Genomic DNA, 20161 nt, shown 5'->3' with positions numbered 1-20161 from the left:
CAGGCTGTTCCAGCTGCCATTGTCACCCTTATAGAGCACACCTGGTATTTTTGCTTTTTCAAAAAATTTTCTGTAAATAAATAAATCTTAGCTGCTTTTCGCTGATACTTGCCAGCCAGGGTACATTAAGTATCGAGATCGTAGCATCTGAGGACTTGAAAAACTATTTTCTGAGAGAATCAGCTCAATGTCTTCATTCCTTTGAAAACATACAGAAAAACCCAGGTTAATTAGGACCATCAATCTTAATGTGCATGTTCTTTTTCCTCCCACCAACCACCACCCCCATATAAGCACATGTGCACACAGTTTTTTCTGTTAATTCACCCCTAAATACTTCAATATGTATCTCCTAAGAACAAGGACATCCTCTTACAGAACACAATACTGTTAGCACAGTATTTAACACTGTGGACCAGCAGCACTGTTACCTGGGAGCTTGTTAAAATGCAGAATCTCAAGCCCCACTCCCGACCCACTAAATCAGAATCCTCCTTTTAGTAAGATGCTCAAGGGAGTCAAATGCACATTCAGCTTGGAGAACCACTTCTCTAAAATACAGCCATTCTCAAATTTTCCCTTTTCTTGGGGAGAGGAGACCCACAATCCAATCATAGATCATGCACTGGATTTACAATCTTTATTTTCCTTTAACCTGGAACAATTCCTCCAACTTTTTTTTGTTTCCCAGGTGTTGACAATTTTGAAGAGTACATGCCATCTGCCTTGTGTCCCACAACCTGTTTTGTCTGGTTGTTTCTTCATGATTAGATTCAGTTAAACATTTTTGGCAAGATGTAATACTCAGTGATGTATCTTTCCCACATCACCACGTGGAGTAGGCACATGGTGTTCGGCTGTCTCAATGGTCTTGCTCAGTTTAATCAAATCAATGTCATGTATACCAGACCTCTCTACTGTGAAGGTACCTTTCTCTCTTCATGAGTAGTAAGTAGTCAGTGGAGTGACTTTGAGATGAGTGAATGTCCTTTTCCTTAACAATCTGTCACCACTACTTTTAGCACCCATTGATGATTCTTGCCTAAATCAAGTATTATTCTGAAGGTTACAAAATGGTGACTTTTCTAGTTCCATACATCTTATTTTACTTATTAGTGTTAAAACAGATTTACTGTCTTGTCCCTCCCCATTTTTTAAAGTATCATTATTGACTCATTTTATTCCATGTGCTGTAATCCATTATCATTGTTCTGTCTTATGCTCAGGTTGTCCCAAATTTGGCTAGTGGGGACTTTTTAAGCTAGCTTCTGCATCCTTTTGACATATCTCCACTAATCTTGGGAATCCTTCCTTGCTTTTTTGGCATAAAATGTAGCAGGATCACCTTGTATTTTCCTGCCTTACACCTGCAATCAGCCAATTCTCTAAAGAGTTCTGATACCTTGTAGTGGGGACTGGTACTTAGAAACCAAGATCTGTAGGGAGGCGTGTTTATTGCTACTGCAATATTAGTATTTCTGGTCCCTTTCAATGGGAAGTGCTAGGAAATAGACTTTTTTTTTGGGAAATAATGTATTTTTACTGAGCCCCACAATTCAAATCCAAAATTTACAGAGTTTTACTTGATCTTTCTCATTTCATATTTATAATCTCTTTCTCTAACCAGCAATGATGTTTGGAATCAGGGTCTTAACAGGGGATTATGTTAAGAAGTTACCTGAATTAAGTATTTTGTGTGTGTGTGGTTATTACTTTGATATATATAGATGGATCCCCTTTTGGGTTTGTATTTATTTTCCCTCCTGTTGATTGAATTTTTGAATATGTAAAATATTTGTATTATTCAAAAGTAAAAATTATATATAAAGTATACACCTTTTAGTATGTTTACTTAGCAAATAAAATTGCTATATGACCAGATGTTTTCTTTTCATACATATACATACATACAAACTCACCAATTCTCTATTTTCAGTTTGTAGTTTGGACCCAAGTCCAAGAAGCAAAAAGATCATTTCTCTGTTCTCTATGTCATTTTTCTCACATTAACACAAGGAACATTGAGAGAGTCTTGACTTCTATGCTTTGATAGATGAAAATATGACTATATCAAAACAAAGTATCTCAAAAGAGTACAGAGTGCTGCCACATGGGCCATTTGGTGATTTTTACACAGCATCTACAAACGCTCAGGTCTAGATACAGGGGAAGACGGACTGCTGATCTGAGAAAGTGGCTGGTCCCATGGGCGAAGTGAACGTGGTAAGGTTACCTGGTGACAATCCCATTTTCTGCAAGAATGAAGGCTGCTGTAGGACTGGCAGCCCTGATGAGGCTTTGCAGCTGGACAAGAAGGGGGTGCCTCTGCTCCATGGTATGACTGGTGAATACCACATTACTCACCAGGCCTGGGAAATAAAATGAAGAACTGTTCAGCCTTCGGAGTCCTGACTGGGGCTGAGGGCTCACACAAACACAAACGAGCCCTCCCTCCCTCCCCTGATGGTCCCTTCTAGTAGCCCCCTTGGGTAGACACCATGCTTCCATCCACATCCCAGTATGTGCTCTTGCCATTCATTCAGTAGTACATATAACCTGTTCCTGACAGCCAAACAACTGCTTGCTGTCTTCAGTTTCTGTTATTTGTCTTGTTTCTGTTTGTTTGTTTGTGTTATTTGTCTTCTCCCACCAATGTACCAATCCTCACATCATTTGCCCTGCTGGAGCCTGCGCTTCAGGACCTGCAGTAACTCCGCCTTGTATTGCAGGCCCAGCCTCCTGGATGAGCTACTAACTTCTTGTTACCTTCTGAATTCTGTTTTTCAGTTCATACCCAGAGCTTGTTCACCAAAGGGCCCCTTCCATATCCCCCGTACTTAACCTCACTGGGAACTAGTGCCACTGACCTTCACCAGTGCAGACATTTACCAAGCACTAACCACTGTCAGGTGCTAACCTGACAATTAGACTCTCAAAGAGTGCACAGCCAAGGAGTCACATACACGGCCCTACAATTCCAAGATAAGTGCTGACACAGCTATTCACATAGGGATACAGTAAGGAAGAGCAGCTCATGATCACTCCCAACCTTTCTGTGAAAATTAAGAAGTAAAACTTACCAAAGCACTACAGAGAATTTGGAAATCAGGGATGTTATCACATCCTACCATGCCCACATAATTATAATACCTCTTCCATACTCCTTCCTATTTTTACATTGCTGTGATTTAGAATATACACCATTTCTGCTATAAGATAATTTGCATTTCTATTATTCAACCATTTTTATTCACTTTTTAATACTGTGAAAATTTCAAACATATACAAAAATAGAAAAAGTAGTATAATGAACTCACATGAGCCCATCACTTGGCTTCAAGAATTAACATTTGGCTAAAGGTCCTTTTTCCTTACCATACCCCAGTCTTTTCCCCTTTCCCCTCCTCCCCCACTGCATGACTTTTGAAGCCAATCCCAGACTTCTATTATTTTATTCAGAAATATTTTAGTATATATCTCCTCAGGATAAGGACTTTTTAAAGTAATTAATAATAAAATCTTCAATATAAAAAAGTATAGTCTGTGTTCAAATTTTTCTCATGACTTATTTTTAATTTTTTGAACCAGGAACCAAAGTCTATATTTCACTGATGCATCTCATAATTCCCTTTCAATCTCCAGTTTTCTCCTTATTTCTTTGTAATTTATTTGTCAAAAAACTGTATCCTGTAAATTTCTCCCAGTCTGGATTTTGCTGATTGCAGCCCCATAGTATTGCTTAAACTAGTCAGATCTCTTTTATAGATTCAAAATTTATGATAAACTAGTCAAAAAAATTTTTTCCCCTAACTTCTTAAATTGAATGCTTAATTCATTCTTTAAAAAAGTTATTTCTTATTTACTAATGTAGTAACTTAAGAGTATATACTTTCTTTTGACTTATTTGGTATAAAAATACTGATGACAGGTTGTGTAGAGAGCACCCTTTATCATTAAAAATTGCCCTTTTTAGACTTTTCAATTTTTTGCCTTAAATTCAACCTAGCTGTTAATAATATTGCCTCTTTTCTTTTTGTTTCTATTTTTGTGTTATGCCTTTGACCATTCTTTTACCACCATCTTTACTTAGTTTTAGATGCTTCTCTTGTATAGAGAATTGTATAATTAAGTTTTGGTTTCTGGTTTAATATGAGAAACTTTTCCTTTTAATATGTGTTTACCCCACTTATATTTACTGACACTTTGGTTCTGTCACCTTGTCTATCTTGGATTCTGTTAATCTTTAAAAAATCTTTAGCAGTATGATATCTGCATTCTTTGTTTTCTGTTTTGATATGGAGTGGGCTTAACAGTCTGTTTTTAATTCTTATGATAGTTACCCTTATAGTTTCTTTTTATAATAGATCAGAATCACTGTGTTTTATAATACCATCTTTGAACAATGCTTATTGACTTTTTAACAGGACAGAGAGAGAGAAGTTGGTATATACCACTAAATTCTTCCCACTTTTCTACCATCACATTGTGGTTGGTTACATCAATAATTTTAGTTTCTCTAGTAGATACTTTAAAATCTTTACAGAGTAAAACTAACTATAACTTCATTTAACAGCTTTAAACTTATTGATATCCCACTTTCGAAGTTGTGGTGATAGTATCTTTCTCTTGCTCCCTCCTAATATTTTGTAAAATGGAATTTCATTTATAGGTTTCCAAGATTTTCCACATTTATATTCTATTTTGTAACAGAATTCTCACTGGTATTATCATTAATTCTATGCCTAAAAGTGTCAGTGTTCATCCTCAACTTTTTCTAGGAGAGACTAGCTTTATAAATGATTAGTTTATAAGTGACTATCTCTAAATCATGGAGAGTTCAGGTTTCCTAAGTGACCCTGCAATTGTAGGAGGCTGAATAATGAATATTCAGTTCAGTACAGAGGACTCTGTGCTAATAATACTATTAATTTCAGTCAGGTGTTTAGTTAAAAAAGAAATAAGCTGTACTTAGTTGTTTTTTTTTTTGACTAAATCCAATTTATTATTTTCTTTGATTATACATTATACTTTTTTGTGTCATGTGTGAGTATCAACGTCAGTAGGGCGGCTAAGATGTCCTCTTATGTTTTCTTTTTTTTTATTTTGGTATCATTAATCTACAATTACATGAAGAACATTATGTTTACTAAGCTGTACTTAGTTTTTGAGGGCAAAACTCAAACAACGTATAGAAGGGTTCACAGAGAAAATAAATTCCCTTCCTCCCCAGCTACTTGGTTCCCTTCCCAGGAGGCAACTGCAGTTATCAGATTCTTCTGTCTTCTTCCAGAGGTGTGCGGAATATATACAAGTAAATGTATGTGTGTATAAATTTTTTCCCCCAAGTAGTGGAATACTACACTGCTCTACACCTTATTTTTTTTTCTTGAGCTCTTTACCTTTTTATTTTGGTAAAGATTACTTCTTCCTTAAAACTCTTAATGCCTTACCTTCTCAATCCTTCCCTCATGCCGCCCTGCTCTTTCCCCTTCTCTAAACTACAAAAGCTCCTTTGAATAACACGGGCAACATTTAAAATATAGGACTTATATTCTTACTAATCTCCTTTACGTAAGCAAAAAGATGAAGTAACGTAAAGATTAAAGCATGTGTTTTAGAGGTAGGCAAACCTGAGTTTGAATTTGGGACACTAATTACTAATAAGTGACATCAGGCAAATTGCTCAACTTTTTCTCTGAGCCCAAATTTCCTCCTCTGTTAGACAGAAGAGTAACACATACCTCCAGGTTACCAGTAAAATGCTTATCACAGGGCCTACAGATAGTAAGAACCACTAAATGTAACCTATCACCACCAGACTACCACCATCATTGTGGGTTGAGCAACAGCCTGAGAACAGGACTTCTACCTGTGCAGTGGGGTGCCTGGACCCATCCGTTCCTCAGACCAACAGAGGGGGCTGTGGCACACAGGCCTTAGTTACAGCAACCAGCTGAAAGCTAAATCATGGAGCTCCCAGCAGCCTAAACTGCTCAATCCATGGTTTAGATGAGTGGCCGTTCGTGAACAGAGAGCAGGGATTAGGAGCGTCGCACCAATGGTCACGTTACAGGGGGAAAGGGCGCATACAAAGGCTATGCAATGTACCCGGGATCGCAGCCGGCAGGAGTTGGAGCTCCTGCTGAGCAGAGTCTGCTTCCTAAGTGTTTATGGCTCATTCTGGGATCTGTTGGTTCCTTGGGTCTGAGGCGCAGGTTCTATTCTTCTCATTTTTCTGCTAATGCTTAGCTAGTAAGCCAGCCTTAAGCAGATAAAGCCCATCAGCCTCTGCATAGGGTTTGAAAGACCTCAAAGGACTCAGGGTTTCCTCAGTGGCTTTTCTTGAAATCAAGTAGTGAGTGCAGCTCTGCCTCTTCTTCCAGTCACTTAATGAAAGGCAACCTGACAGCCCCGTTCCCCAAGGCTGGACCCTGGAGGCGCTGAGTCCTCCCCTGGGCCAGTGAGTGCTAACAGCTGTAATCACTCTCAATCCCTGCTATCATCTGCCTATGTCAGACCACCCCTCTCTTCCCTAGACCACAGCTCATTCTCTCTACTTCCAGTGACCTTTACTACAATTCATTCCTTCTTCTGTAGTCAGAGTAATCTTTCAAAAACATAGATCTGATTATATCACTTCCCTACTTAAAGTATTTCAATGCACTTCAATTCCTCTAAACTTGGCCTTCCTGACCTATCTGCCAAGCTGCACCTTCTCAGGGCCCTGGGTGAGCTCTGGTCACCATCAAGCCTTCATTCTTGCTGTTTCTCTGCCTGAACCACCTTTTCCCTCCTTTTTGCTGGCCCAATTCCTCCATCAGGCTGTAGACAATTTGAATAGCACCTCTTCTAGAAGCCTTTCCTAGTCCCCCAGAACTGGGTTAAAGCAGCACTGGTTAAAGATTTGCTGAATAAATGAACAAATGAATCAAGTGTAATAAAAGGTACATGCAACCTGAACACTGAGGCAGCTGCATAAGAATCTAAGCTGTGGGCACCCACATGCCAATTTTTCCCATTTATAAGTGTGAGAAAATCCTATTCATCAGACAGCCATCTGGAAAAGTTTCTAAGACTTATTGGTATATATGTATTTCTGGTACAAAACTCATAAAGTACAAAAAGGTATTCAGTGCAAAGTTTCTTCGCCCCTCTTCCTCTGGCACCTTGAGCCTTAGTTCTCTTCCTGAGAGGCAACCAGAGACAACCAGATTTAGGGGATGCTTCGTCAGACAGTCTGCACATCTCTAAGTACATAAGAATATACAGAATCCCATTTTTCAAGAGCTTCTCCCACACTCAAAACCTCTATCCTCAAGGTCCCTAAGTGTGGCCTAGCTGTGGTAACTGCACATGACTTTAGGAATTCAATGGAGTCAAAGTCAGCATTTTGTTTCTTCTGTATTTAAAAGGTTCCTCACATGCCTTTTCCGTTCAGAAGCTTTAATATTACAATGGACCATGCTCAGCCAGGGTGTCAGAGAAGCCTCCTGCGGGAGGTGACATGCGGTGCCCTGTGTTCTCATTCCCATTTAGAAAGATCACCCTGGAAGATGGGGGGAGCGGAGGCAGCAGGGACAGCCTGGAACCTAATGCCGGAACCCCATGCTCTGGTGCAACCACAGGAAGTGATTGGGACCTCTGGAAACTCAGTGAGGCAAGGTCAGGAGGCCAGAGCCAGAATGTGGCACAGTGGGGGAGCAGGCAGGGTCCAGAAGGCTCAGCACAGTCTGGAGATGGCGGATACAGAAGCCAGATCCTGCAAGAGGCCCATGAGATTTCCATGGGGGCAGGACAAGAATAGGTGTGGTGGATTTTACAGTGAGGAGCTCAAAAAGGCTGAGTAAAGACCTATAAAGGCTCTAAGAATCTGTTTAGTGTCTCCTTGGGGAAAAGAAACTGTGAAGTCAGACTAGTGTAAATGTACCATTCTGAGTGGTGTACAACAAGGTCATAAGTGTAGGCCTGTCCTGTCCAGGAAAAGGCTGGGGTCTGAGTCTCTGAGAGTCATGTAGCCCAAAGTCCTGTCTGCCTCATGAGTATATGTAGACAAACCCTGTGGGCTTGGGATTCCAGGTCAGGAATTGAACATAGAAAAGAGCTTTGCTTGATAGGGAAACAAGCAAAAGGATTAACTGCAGCATTCCTCTGGCCAGCTATGCAAACCGCCACCTGCCAAGAGGAAATGCCATCTGCAAGGCAGGTACAGCAGTTATCTGGAGCACAGGGTGAAGAGGCCATGGTGGCTGGGTTCATCTTGCTCGGGCCAGGAACTTTTTTCTGCTCTGTATCAAGGAATGGATACCCAGGTTTGGCCAAGGTCTCTCCAATCTGGGCTATGAGAGAGCAGGCAGCCTGGGCTGGCCCATTCCCAAGAGTGCAGAAACATCTCTGAGGTCTCTGATCATCCCACTTGGGACTAAAGGCTTCCAGCAGCCCAGGAGGAAACCAAGTTTACTCCCTTTATCTATCTATGGATACTTCTAATATTAGGACATGGTAGTTAAATATCTCTGTTCTGCTTTCAAGCCAGCATTATATGGAGCCTTGCTTACTGTTTATGCACTGAGATTATTTCCTAATCCTTGGATTTCTGTAATACACATCATCTTGGGGGTGGCAATAATGTCCTTTTCTCATTGTAAAACAATCCTTTGTTTTAAAAGCAATGGATCAGGGAGCCTGACTCATGAAGGAGTAAAGGGCGGTAATATGTTCCCTTGCGACATGAAGTGTTTGTCTGCTGGTGGCGGATTCCACTTCCAAGAGAGCCACCAAATCTCTGAGGAAAAAATAAATACTTGTTTTTTACCTCCTTCCTCACCAGAGAAGACAGCCCATGCCCATGGGGAGCCAGCTCAGACCAGTCCATAGGGTCCCTTGGGCCCAGATGCAAGGTAAGATATTAACCAAGTCACTATCATTCCACAAGCCCCTTGGAGTTCAGAAAACAGCACATATGGCCTCCAAGTCATCTGTCTACATCTGATCACATTCTCACAATCTTTCACTAATTGATTGATTGAAGTAGAGTTGATATACAATATTAGACTGGTTTCAAGTTACCCACATTATTAAATTCTCACCCAATTCCCTCTTTGCCAAGGGGAAAAAAACCCGAGGAGCACTGAGGGAGCAAGTGCCATGGGGTAGCAATTATCATGTGACTATAGCCCACACCCTTGGTTTTGACCATGACTTCCAAACATGTATCTGAGGACCAACAGCTCTCTTTAGTTATCTCTAAACCTGTATTTTCTCCTATGCTTTCTGTTTCAAGGATAGGTACCACCAACGTTCCCAGTCTCCTGAGCTAGAAACCTAGAAGTCATCCTAGATGCCTCCTTTTCCAACTCAACTTCCAGTCTGTCTCCAGATATTGACCCAACATCCATAAAATCTCCTGAATCTACATGGGGTGGATACTGCAGGTGGACTGAGCCAACTTCTATTCCACCCTGCTTCTGGGGTACAGTGCCTGGAAAGCCAACAGGGGCCTCTAAAAGCTGCACTTGAGACTTCCTAGTGCAGCAGTCCAACACACACATTCCTCCCCCAGTCACCTGGCCTCCTGCCCCACGCAGCACCCAGCTCAGCTGTTTCCCAAGACAACAGCTCTGGTATGCTCTGTTGTCTCCGCTCCCTGCGGACTGGCAGTGGGATCAGCAGAGCACAACTGTGCTGGGGACATAGAGTTATTTTCTCCTGTCTGATTTCTACTTGCTGGGCTGGCTCAGGAAGCCCAGACTCCAGCTCTTCTGACAACAATGAGCATTTTATCACCACCGCAGGAAATTCAGGATTTACTCTGGGGCTCTAGGCACCATAGTTAGTGTGACTAAACAGTGCTGGTTCTTGGGATGCCAGATGATAGGAAAATGCAATGTAACCTACAGGATGGGTAGATTTGTCTAAATGTTATCAAGGAGGTATGGAAAATTCCAGTGTATGTAGTGGGGGAATTAAGGGAGAAGGTTCCACTGGGCCATACTCTGTACTCCTGAGACAGGAGAAATGCATCAAGATCTTTGTGATTCAGAGGTTAGGAATACTTATTTTGTCCACTGATATGAGTTGGAAGGCCAGGGCAGGCTTAAACCCACCTTAGGAGAGGTGTTACCACAACAACTTATCATCATTAAGAGACAAACTCTGAAAGAAACCTATCAAATCTGATAAAGGTAAAAGATGTTAAAGCTTTCCCTGAACCAATTTTGTTTTAGATTTTGAAGTGATAGGTAGGAGCATGAAGAATCTGCATCTAAACAGAATTTGAAAGGCATGCAAGCAGGACATAAAAAATACTGCTTACCTTGTGAACACTGGTCAAGACATTTAGGAAAGAGAAATCTAGGGGGGAAAAGAGAAATATTTAAAAAACATTAATGTCAGAGTTGTCATTATTTCCCCCAAAAATGTGAGTATCATTGATATCCAAGATGACTTACTCATCAATGGGAGGTGGCAGGTGGCACTGAGCATTAAGGAGAACCATGGTTATGCAAAAGGTTTTCACAGTTTTGAACCAAAGCTCCCTAAGCCAGGAACCCTACAGAGGTCCCTACATGGCCAACTCTTGGTTCAGTGTGGGACAGGGGGTCTTGGGGGAAGGGCCAGTTCTCTAGACTAGAGGAAATAGAGAAAGAGAGACTGTCAGTTGTTTTGAAAGAGATATTGTTCTGACAGGAAAGGAGGAAATTTCAAGGTAAAATGAGAATTACATTCACCTAACTGCCAGGGGCCTTCAGCACCAAAGCCGCCCTGCTCCCCTCATGTGCAGGAGAGGCTCCCAGTTCCCCTTTCATCCCATTCAGAGCTATAATGGTGAATGAAAAGCAGGAAACTCACTGGACCACAGCTGAAGCCGGTGAGGGCAACTGATTCAAAGAGTGAGTTGACAACTGTAGCTCCACAGCAAGCTCTAGAGAAGAACTCATATTCTCAGTGCTTTAAAATTCCTAAGATATCACAATGCTCTCCTCAGGGAAGAAAGCTAACACTAATGAGAAAAGCTGCCTTAACTGAGTTCTTGCTGTGGTCTGGGCACCGTGCAAGCAGTTCACATACATGATCTTGTTTCGTCCTCAAATCCACCCTGTGCCCTGGGTACTTAAAAGCTGAGAAGAGTGTGGCTAAGGAGGATGGCTAAGCAGTCTAAGCACTTTGCCCAAGGCCTTACATGAAGCTAGTGGGCAGAAGGGCTTATGCAGAGACCCAGGTCTGTTTGACACCAGAGAGCCCCTGTGTTTTCTTCCCCTGCAAGTGAGATCCTCCCTGAGGCCATACTTTGAATCATTGCTGGTCTAGGTGGCAGGGATTAATGCTGTTCTAAATACTGGGGGAGTTTTTCTCCTGCAAATTTTCTTGGTTGTGGCCAGGTTTCATCCCTTTATTTGATTTCTGCAAGCAGCAAGACATACATCTTTTGGAACCAAATTTGGTGGGTGAGTGAGCTGGATGAGTAACTCTGTGGGCTGACTCTAGTTCTTCTGCCTGACTCCCTCGTGGTTTCTGAAGAGTTCCAAAGGAGGAGCCCCCTGCGCTCTGAGTCCTGGAGCAAGGGAAGACTCCACACTGGAGTCTCCCAGGAACAGACCTCACTGACTGACTGCACTGCACTCATAGTCCACCAAATGGCTTGCCACACAGAAAATACATTTAGAAAGTGTTTGTCCCCATTAAGTGTCTGAGACTTTAGACGACATGCCTTTCTTGGCACCCTGCTTGCTTTCTTGCAGCAGCCCACAACAATTCACACCTGAGGCATCTTCGAGAAGGTTGAGCAAAGTTCTCCCTCTAGGCATCTTATCCAATCACAGGTTGGATGCTCATGCTTTGCTTTAAACCTCTGATGGGAAGGGATCATTAAGCTGCTCACTTTAAGCAGCTGCGAAGAAAATATTCAGAACACATGGACCTGCACCTGAAACTGGAATGCAATTTCTCATCTCTTGGCATCTTTGGCATCTCTGGCCTTCAAATTCATATGCTAGCTTTCCTTCCTAATCCAACCAGGAGTTATCATTGCTTCTTTATAATTCTTATAAAACTGCATTAATCTTTTATTATGGTTCTTCCTACCCTGTATCATGATTAATTGTGCACATGCCATTGATGTGGCATTTGGAAAATTTAACTTTTTGGAGCATTAGCTCCCTCACGGTAGAACATGATCATGATGCCCACCTTAGAGGCGGATTTTGAGGACTAAGAGGAGTAAAGCCTCAAGTGCAAAGACGAACAGAGCAAAATACACGTCAGCTCACTTCTTTTCTTCTCTACATATCACCCTCCCTACTAAACTGTAATATAGCTGAGAAGTGTCTGGCATAGGAGTCTTAATAGGCTCTGCACTAACAAACATTGAAAAGTACTGGTTACTGACTTCCTCTGGATAACAAAATAGCTATGATTATAATATGTTCCTAAGCTTCACATAAGTATGGTATTGTGCACTATATAGTGTGCCAACCAAGTATCTGATTTATATAAAATTCTAGTCAATAAATAATATATGATGCTACTGATCCAATCTGTCCCAAAACATGGGTCTCACAATTGCTAAATGTACATCCACAAAAACAGATACATGGGATGAATTGTCCCTTGCTGTTCCCTCAATGATTAGAATGGCCCTGGCACACAGTAGACACTCAACAGACACTCACTGAACAAAACCCACTAGAATAAAGATATTAGGCAAACCTCATATAGACCCATACTGAACCAAACAAACTGAGCCCACCTCCCAGAATAAAGAAGCCACACCAACCCCCACCTCACAGAAAGGAAAAACAAGCCCCATATGCTCTACCCTCACCTGTATTTTTTTAAACATGATTTAGAAGCAGTGACACAAGTTTTATTTTTGCTAAGGTAGCCACTTTAGAAAAAAAAATACCAAAAACACTGAATTCAGAGTTTTATAAACTTCATTCTCAAATAATCTTTTATTATCAAAGTAGTATACAATCCATAGCTAACATTGTAATTAATGGTTAAAGACTGAATGCTTTCCCCTTCAGATCAGGAACAAGACAGAAATGTCTACTCTTGTGACTTCTACTCAACGTTATACTGGATGTTCTAGTTAGGGCAATAAGGCAAGAAAAAGAAAAAAAAGTCATCCAGATTGGAAAGGAAAAAGTTAAACTTTCTCTATTCACTCATGACATGTTCTTGTAAATAGAAAATCCTAAGGCATCCAATTACACACAAAAACCTAATAGAACTACTAAATGAGTTCAGCAAGGTTGCAGGTTATAAGAGAAACATGTAAAAATCAATTGCAGGTGTATACAGTAGCAATGAACAATCCAAAAATGAAATTAAGTAAACAAGTCCACTTATAATAATGTCAAAAAGAATTTAAAAATTCAGGACAAATTAAAGGAAGCATAAGACTTACACAGTGAAAACTATAAAATATTGTTGGAAGAAATATAAAATATAAAGAAATGGAAAGACATCCATGGATTGGTAGACCTAATATTTTTAAGATGGCAACACTCCCCCAAACAGATAGATAATTTCAGTGTAATCCCTAATAAAATCCCAGTTTTTTTTTGCAGAAACTAGACAAGCTGATCCTAAAATTCATATGGAAATGCAAGGGACTCAGGAATAGCTAAAACAATCTTGAAAAAGAGGAACAAAGTTGAAGGACTCTCACTTTTCAATTTCACAACTTAGTACAAAGCTATGGTAATCAAAACAGTGTAGGAGAGGCATAAGGATAGACATATATATCAATGGAATATAAGTGAGAGTCAGAAATTGACATTTACATTTATAGTCAATTGTTTTTTGAAAAGGGTGCCAAGCCAATTCAACAGGGAAAGAATTAAGTATTTTCAACAAATGGTGATTTGACAATTAGATATTAACATGCAAAATAACGAAGTTGCACCCATATTTCATACCATATACAAAGATTAACTCAAAATGGAGCATATGCCTAAATTTAAGAGCTAATAGTATAAAACACTTGTAAGAAAACACATGAATAGATTTTGTGACCTTGGATTAGGCAATGGTTTCTTAGATATGACACCAAAAGCACAAGCAACAAAAGGAAAAAAACTTGACTTTATTAAAATTAAAAACTTTTGTGATTCAAGGGATACAATCTAAAAAGACAACCCACAGGTAAGAGAAAATTTCTGCAAATCAAATATCTGATAAAGGACTTTGACTCAATGTATGAAGAGCTCTTCTAACTCAATTAAAAAAACCCAATTTAAAAATGGGCAAAGCATATGAATAGACATTTCTCCAAAGAAGATACACAAATGGTCAATAAGGAAATGAAAAGATGATCAATATCATTAGTATAGGGAAATGCAAATCACAACTACAAGGAAATACTGCACCACACCAAGAGGCTAAAATTAAAGACAGTAAGTATTAGGGAGGGTGTAGAAAATTGGAGCCCTCCTACATTGCTAGTGGGGATGTACATAAATGGTGCAGTAGCTTTGGATAATGCAGTTCCCCAAAAGGTTAAATGTAAGAAAAATACAACCTTCCATGGCTGACCAAGGAAGAAACAGAAAATCTGAACAGAGCAATTGCCAGCAACAAAATCGAACTGGTAATCAAAAAACTACCTAAGAACAAAACTCTGGGACCAGATGGCTTCACCGCTGAATTTTAAAATCAAACATTTAGTGAAGACCTAATATCCATCCTCCTTAGTTTTCCAAAGAGTAGAAGAAGAGGGAATACTTCCAACCTCATTCTATGAGGCCAGCATCACTCTAATAATAAAACCAGGCAAAGACACCACAAAAAAAGAAAATTACAGACCAATATCCCTGATGAACACAGATGCAAAAATACTCAACAAAATATTAGCAAACAGAACTCAAAAATACATCAAAAAGATCACCCAGGGGCGGAGTCAAGATGGCGGTGTGAGTAGTTCAGTGGAAATCTCCTCCCAAAAACATATATATTTATGAAAATACAATAAATACAACTCTTCCTAAAAGAGACACCAGTGGATACAGTACAACAGCCAGGATACATCTACATCTGCGAGAACTCAACATCACACGAAGGGGGTAAGATACACAAGCCGTGGCCTGGTGGGACCCGAATGCCCCCCCACCCCAGAACCTGGTGGGAAGAAAGGAGTCAGAACAGGGAGGGAGTGAAAGCACAGGACTGCTAAACAACCAGCTCTAGAAATCCGCACCCGGAGCGCAGACACACAGTGCACGGGGTGCTGGATATTAGAGAAACAGAAAAGTAAAACCTGCGGGCAGGTCCCCGCAAATGATGCCCCTGAGACAAAAGAAAAGCAAGTGCTTTTTGAAAGTCTTAAGGAGACAGGGACCACACAGCTAGATGAAGTCGTCCTGGCACACTTAGTGAGCAGCTGGGAATCCCGGGGAACTTTAAGTGCCCTAACCCCCTGGGCGGCAGCGCAGCTCTGAAGCCCCTCACGGCAATAAGCAGCCTGCCAGTAGTTTCCCCAACTGGCGCAGACCCCGACACACTGGCCCACTAGTGGGAGAGCGGCAGCATGCGCTGGGGGAGGCAGCACCAGAGGGGCCTGGGAGTAGCCTGTGCGTGCTGGCGGCACCAGAGGGGACCAGGAGCAGTCCGTGCGAGCCCACGGCAGCAGCGACTGAGTGGCCTGGGAGCAGCCCACGCATGCAGGAGGCTGTGGTGCCAGAGGGGCCCGGAAGAGGCTTGCGCAAGCCAGTGGCGGTGGCGACCAAGCGGCCTGGGAGAAGCCTGCCTGCGCCGCTGCTGGCGGCGCCAGAGGGGCACAGGAGAGGTCCGCAAGCACCTGCAGCAGCACCAGAGGCGCGAGAGTGCAGCCCGAGAGTGCCAGTGGCAGCAGCGCCAGAGGGGCCTGGGAGCACCCACAGGGGCTGGCGGCGGTGGCAGAGGAGCGGCCCAGGAGCAGCCTCTTCCCCAGCAGCTGCCCAGAATCCCTGCCTGATGCACAGCGGCCCGGGCCAGACCCAAAGGCTGCTGCTGGCACACAGCTGCCCGGAAGGGGTGCCGCTTTTGCGGGGGAGTGCACCCGGCATGCCTGCCACTCCCCGCAGGGCTCTGCGCTGCTCTGACAGAGACCCCGCCCACAGCAGCTTAGGCGATTAACCGGTGGCTGCTCCAGGAGTGCAGGTAACAAACACATGCAGCGGAGAAGTGCAAGGCATCCAGCAAGCAAGAAAGGCCTTTCTTCTCCCAGCTGACATACCCGCAACCTGCCTACAGCCGTTGATATCACCATGAAAAGGCAGAAGAATTTAGTCCAGTTGAAAATAGGCCAGACAACCCCTGAATGACGACCTGTGGAGAAAGACCTAACCAGTCTCCCAGAAAAAGAATTCAAAATAAAAATCATAAACATGCTGATAGATCTGCAGAGAAATATGCAAGAGCTAAAGGAGCAAGTACAGAGGGAGACTACAGAAATAAAACAATCTCCAGAAGGACTTAAAAGCAGGATGGACAGGATGCAAGAGGCCATTAATGGAACAGAAACCAGAGAACAGGAACGCATAGAAGCTGATGCAGAGAGAGATAAAAGGATCTCCAGAAATGAAACAATATTAAGAGAACTGTGTGACCAATCCAAAAGGAACAATATCCACATTATAGGGGTACCAGAAGAAGAGAGAGAAAAAGAGATAGAAAGTGTCTTTGACAAAATACTGCCTGAAAACTTCCCCAAACTGGGGGAGGAAATAGTTGCTCAGACAACAGAAGCACACAGAACTCCCAACAGAAGGGACCCAAAGAGGACAACACCAAGACACATAATAATTAAAATGACAAAGATCAAGGACAAGGACAGAGTATTAAAGGCAGCCAGGGAGAGAAAAAAGGTCACCTACAAAGGAAAACCCATCAGGCTATCATCAGACTTCTCAACAGAAACCTTACAGGCCAGAAGAGAATGGCATGATATGTTTAATGCAATGAAACAGAAGGGCCTTGAACCAAGAATACTGTATCCAGCACGATTATCATTTAAATATGAAGGAGGGATTAAACAATTCCTAGACAAGCAAAAGTTGAGGGAATTTGCCTCCCACAAACCACCTCTACAGGGTATTTTAGAGGGACTGCTCTAGATGGGAGCACTCCTAAGAAGAGCACAGAACAAAATGCCCATCATTTGAAGAATGGAGGAGGAATAAGAAGGGAGACAAATAAAGAATCATTGGACAGTGTTTATAATAGCTCAGTAAGCAAGTTAAGTTAGACAGTAAGACAGTAAAGAAGCTAACCGTGAACCTTTGGTAACCACAAACTTAAAGCCTGCAATGGCAATAAGTACCTATCTTTCAATAATCACCCTAAATGTAAATGGACTGAATGCACCAATTAAAAGACAGCGTAATAGAATGGATAAAAAAGCAAGACCCATCTATATGCTGCCTACAAGAGACTCATCTCAAACCCAAAGACATGCACAGATTAAAAGTCAAGGGATGGAAAAAGATATTTCATGCAAACAAGAGAGAGAAAAAAACAGGTGTTGCAGTACTAGTATCAGACAAAATAGACTTCAAAACAAAGAAAGTAACAAGAGATAAAGAAGGACATTACATAATGATAAAGGGCTCAGTCCAACAAGAGGACATAACCATTATAAATATACATGAACCCAATACAGGAGCACCAACATATGTGAAACAAATACTAACAGAATTAAAGGAGGAAACAGAATGCAATGCATTCATTTTGGGAGACTTTAACACACCACTCACTCCAAAGGACAGATCCACCAGACAGAAAAGAAGTAAGGACACAGAGGCACTGAACAACACACTAGAACAGATGGACCTATACACATCTATAGAACGCTACATCCAAAAGCAACAGGATACACATTCTTCTCAAGTGCACATGGAACATTCTCCAGAACAGAACACATACTAGGCCACAAAAAGAGCCTCAGTAAATTCAAAAAGACTGAAATCCTACCAACCAACTTTTTTCAGACCACAAAGGTATAAAACTAGAAATAAATTGTACAAAGAAAGCAAAAATGCTCACAAACACATGGAGGCTTCACAACATGCTGCTAAATAATCAATGGATCAATGACCAAATTAAAATGGAGATCCAGCAATATATGGAAACAAATGACAACAACAACACAAAGCCCCAACTTCTGTGGGACGCAGCGAAAGCAGTCTTAAGAGGAAAGTATATAGCAATCCAGGCATATTTAAAGAAGAAAGAACAATCCCAAATGAACAGTCTAATGTCACAATTATCGAAATTGGAAAAAGAAGAACAAATGAGGCCTAAGGTCAGCAGAAGGAGGGACATAATAAAGAACTGAGAAGAAATAAATAAAATTGAGAAGAATAAAACAATAGAAAAAAATCAATGAAACCAACAGCTGGTTCTTTGAGAAAATAAACAAAATAGATAAGCCTCTAGCCAGACTTATTAAGAGAAAAAGAGAATCAACACACATCAACAGAATCAGAAACGGAAAGGAACAATCATGATGGACCCCACAGAAATACAAAGAATTATTAGAGAATACTATGAAAACCTATATGCTAACAAGCTGGAAAACCTAGGAGAAACGGACAACTTCCTAGAAAAATACAACCTTCCAAGACTGACCCAGAAAGAAACAGAAAATCTAAACAGACCAATCACCAGCCATGAAATTGAAGCGGTAATCAAAAAACTACCCAAGAACAAAACCCTCGGGCCAGATGGATTTACCTCGGAATTTCATCAGACATACAGGGAAGACATACTACCCATTCTCCTTAAAGTTTTCCAGAAAATAGAAGAGGAGTGAATACTCCCAAACTCATTCTATGAAGCCAACATCACCCTAATACCAAAACCAGGCAAAGACCCCACCAAAAAAGAAAACTACAGACCAATATCCCTGATGAACGCAGATGCAAAAATACTCAACAAAGTATTAGCAAACCGAATTCAAAAATACATCAAGAGGATCATATGCCATGAACAAGTGGGATTCATTCCAGGGATGCAAGGATGGAACAACATTAGAAAATCCATCAACGTCATCCACCACATCAACAAAAAGAAGGACAAAAACCACATGATCATCTCCATAGATGCTGAAAAAGCATTAGACAAAATTCAACATCCATTCATGATAAAAATTCTCAACAAAATGGGTATAGAGGGCAAATACCTCAACATAATAAAGGCCATATATGATAAACCCACAGCTAACATCATACTGAACAGCGAGAAGCTGAAAGCTTTTCCTCTGAGACCGGGAACAAGACAGGGATGCCCACTCTCCCCACTGTAATTCAACATAGTACTGGAGGTCCTAGCCATGGCAATCAGACAAAACAAAGAAATACAAGGCATCCAGATTGGTAAAGAAGAAGTTAAACTGTCACTATTTGCAGATGACATGATAATGTACATAAAAAACCCTAAAGACTCCACTCCAAAACGACTAGAACTAATATCGGAATTCAGCAAAGTTGCAGGATATAAAATTAACACACAGAAATCTGTGGCTTTCCTATACACTAACAATAAACTAATAGAAAGAGAAATCAGGAAAACAATTCCATTCCCAATTGCATCAAAAAGAATAAAATACCTAGGAATAAACCTAACTAAGGCAGTGAAAGACCTATACCCTGAAAACTACAAGACACTCTTAAGAGAAATTAAAGAGGACATTAGCAAATGGAAACTCATCCCATGCTCCAGGCTAGGAAGAATTAATATTGTCAAAATGGCCATCCTGCCCAAAGCAATATACAGATTCGATGCAATCCCTATCAAATTACCATCAGCATTCTTCAATGAACTGGAACAAATAGTTAAAAAATTCATATGGAACCACCAAAGACCAAGAATAGCCAAAGCAATCCTGAGAAGGAAGAATAAAGTGGGGGGGATCTCGCTCCCCAACTTTAAGCTCTACGACAAAGCCACAGTAATCAAGACAATTTGGTACTGGCACAAGAACAGACCCAGAGACCAGTGGAACAGAATAGAGACTCCAAACATTAACCCAAACTTATATGGTGAATTAATATACGATAAAGGAGCCATGGACATAAAATGGGGGAAATGACAGTCTCTTCAACAGATGGTGCTGGCAAAACTGGACAGCTACATGTAAGAGAATGAAAATTGATCACTGTCTAACCCCATACACAAAAGT

At 41.2% G+C, this 20161-nt stretch overlaps 1 protein-coding gene across 3 annotated transcripts in view; it reads right to left on the bottom strand.

Moving 5' to 3' along the window:
- The window catches only part of DNAAF9 (dynein axonemal assembly factor 9), a 152846-nt gene that overhangs the window by 11547 nt on the left and 121138 nt on the right, over nt 1-20161 (bottom strand). For all 3 annotated transcript variants that reach the window (XM_036924633.2, XM_036924631.2, XM_036924632.2), the window contains exons 29-31: nt 10313-10350; nt 2234-2369; nt 113-199 (exon numbers count right to left, since the gene is read on the bottom strand). In XM_036924633.2, the coding sequence (XP_036780528.1) occupies nt 113-199; nt 2234-2369; nt 10313-10350 (261 nt within the window). The remainder of the gene's footprint in view (nt 1-112; nt 200-2233; nt 2370-10312; nt 10351-20161) is intronic.

The sequence above is a fragment of the Manis pentadactyla genome, chromosome 5 (genome assembly GCF_030020395.1).
Source record: "Manis pentadactyla isolate mManPen7 chromosome 5, mManPen7.hap1, whole genome shotgun sequence".
Taxonomy (NCBI): domain Eukaryota; kingdom Metazoa; phylum Chordata; class Mammalia; order Pholidota; family Manidae; genus Manis; species Manis pentadactyla.
Note: the sequence above shows the minus strand (reverse complement) of the source record. Positions and strands in the feature narration are given on the sequence as shown.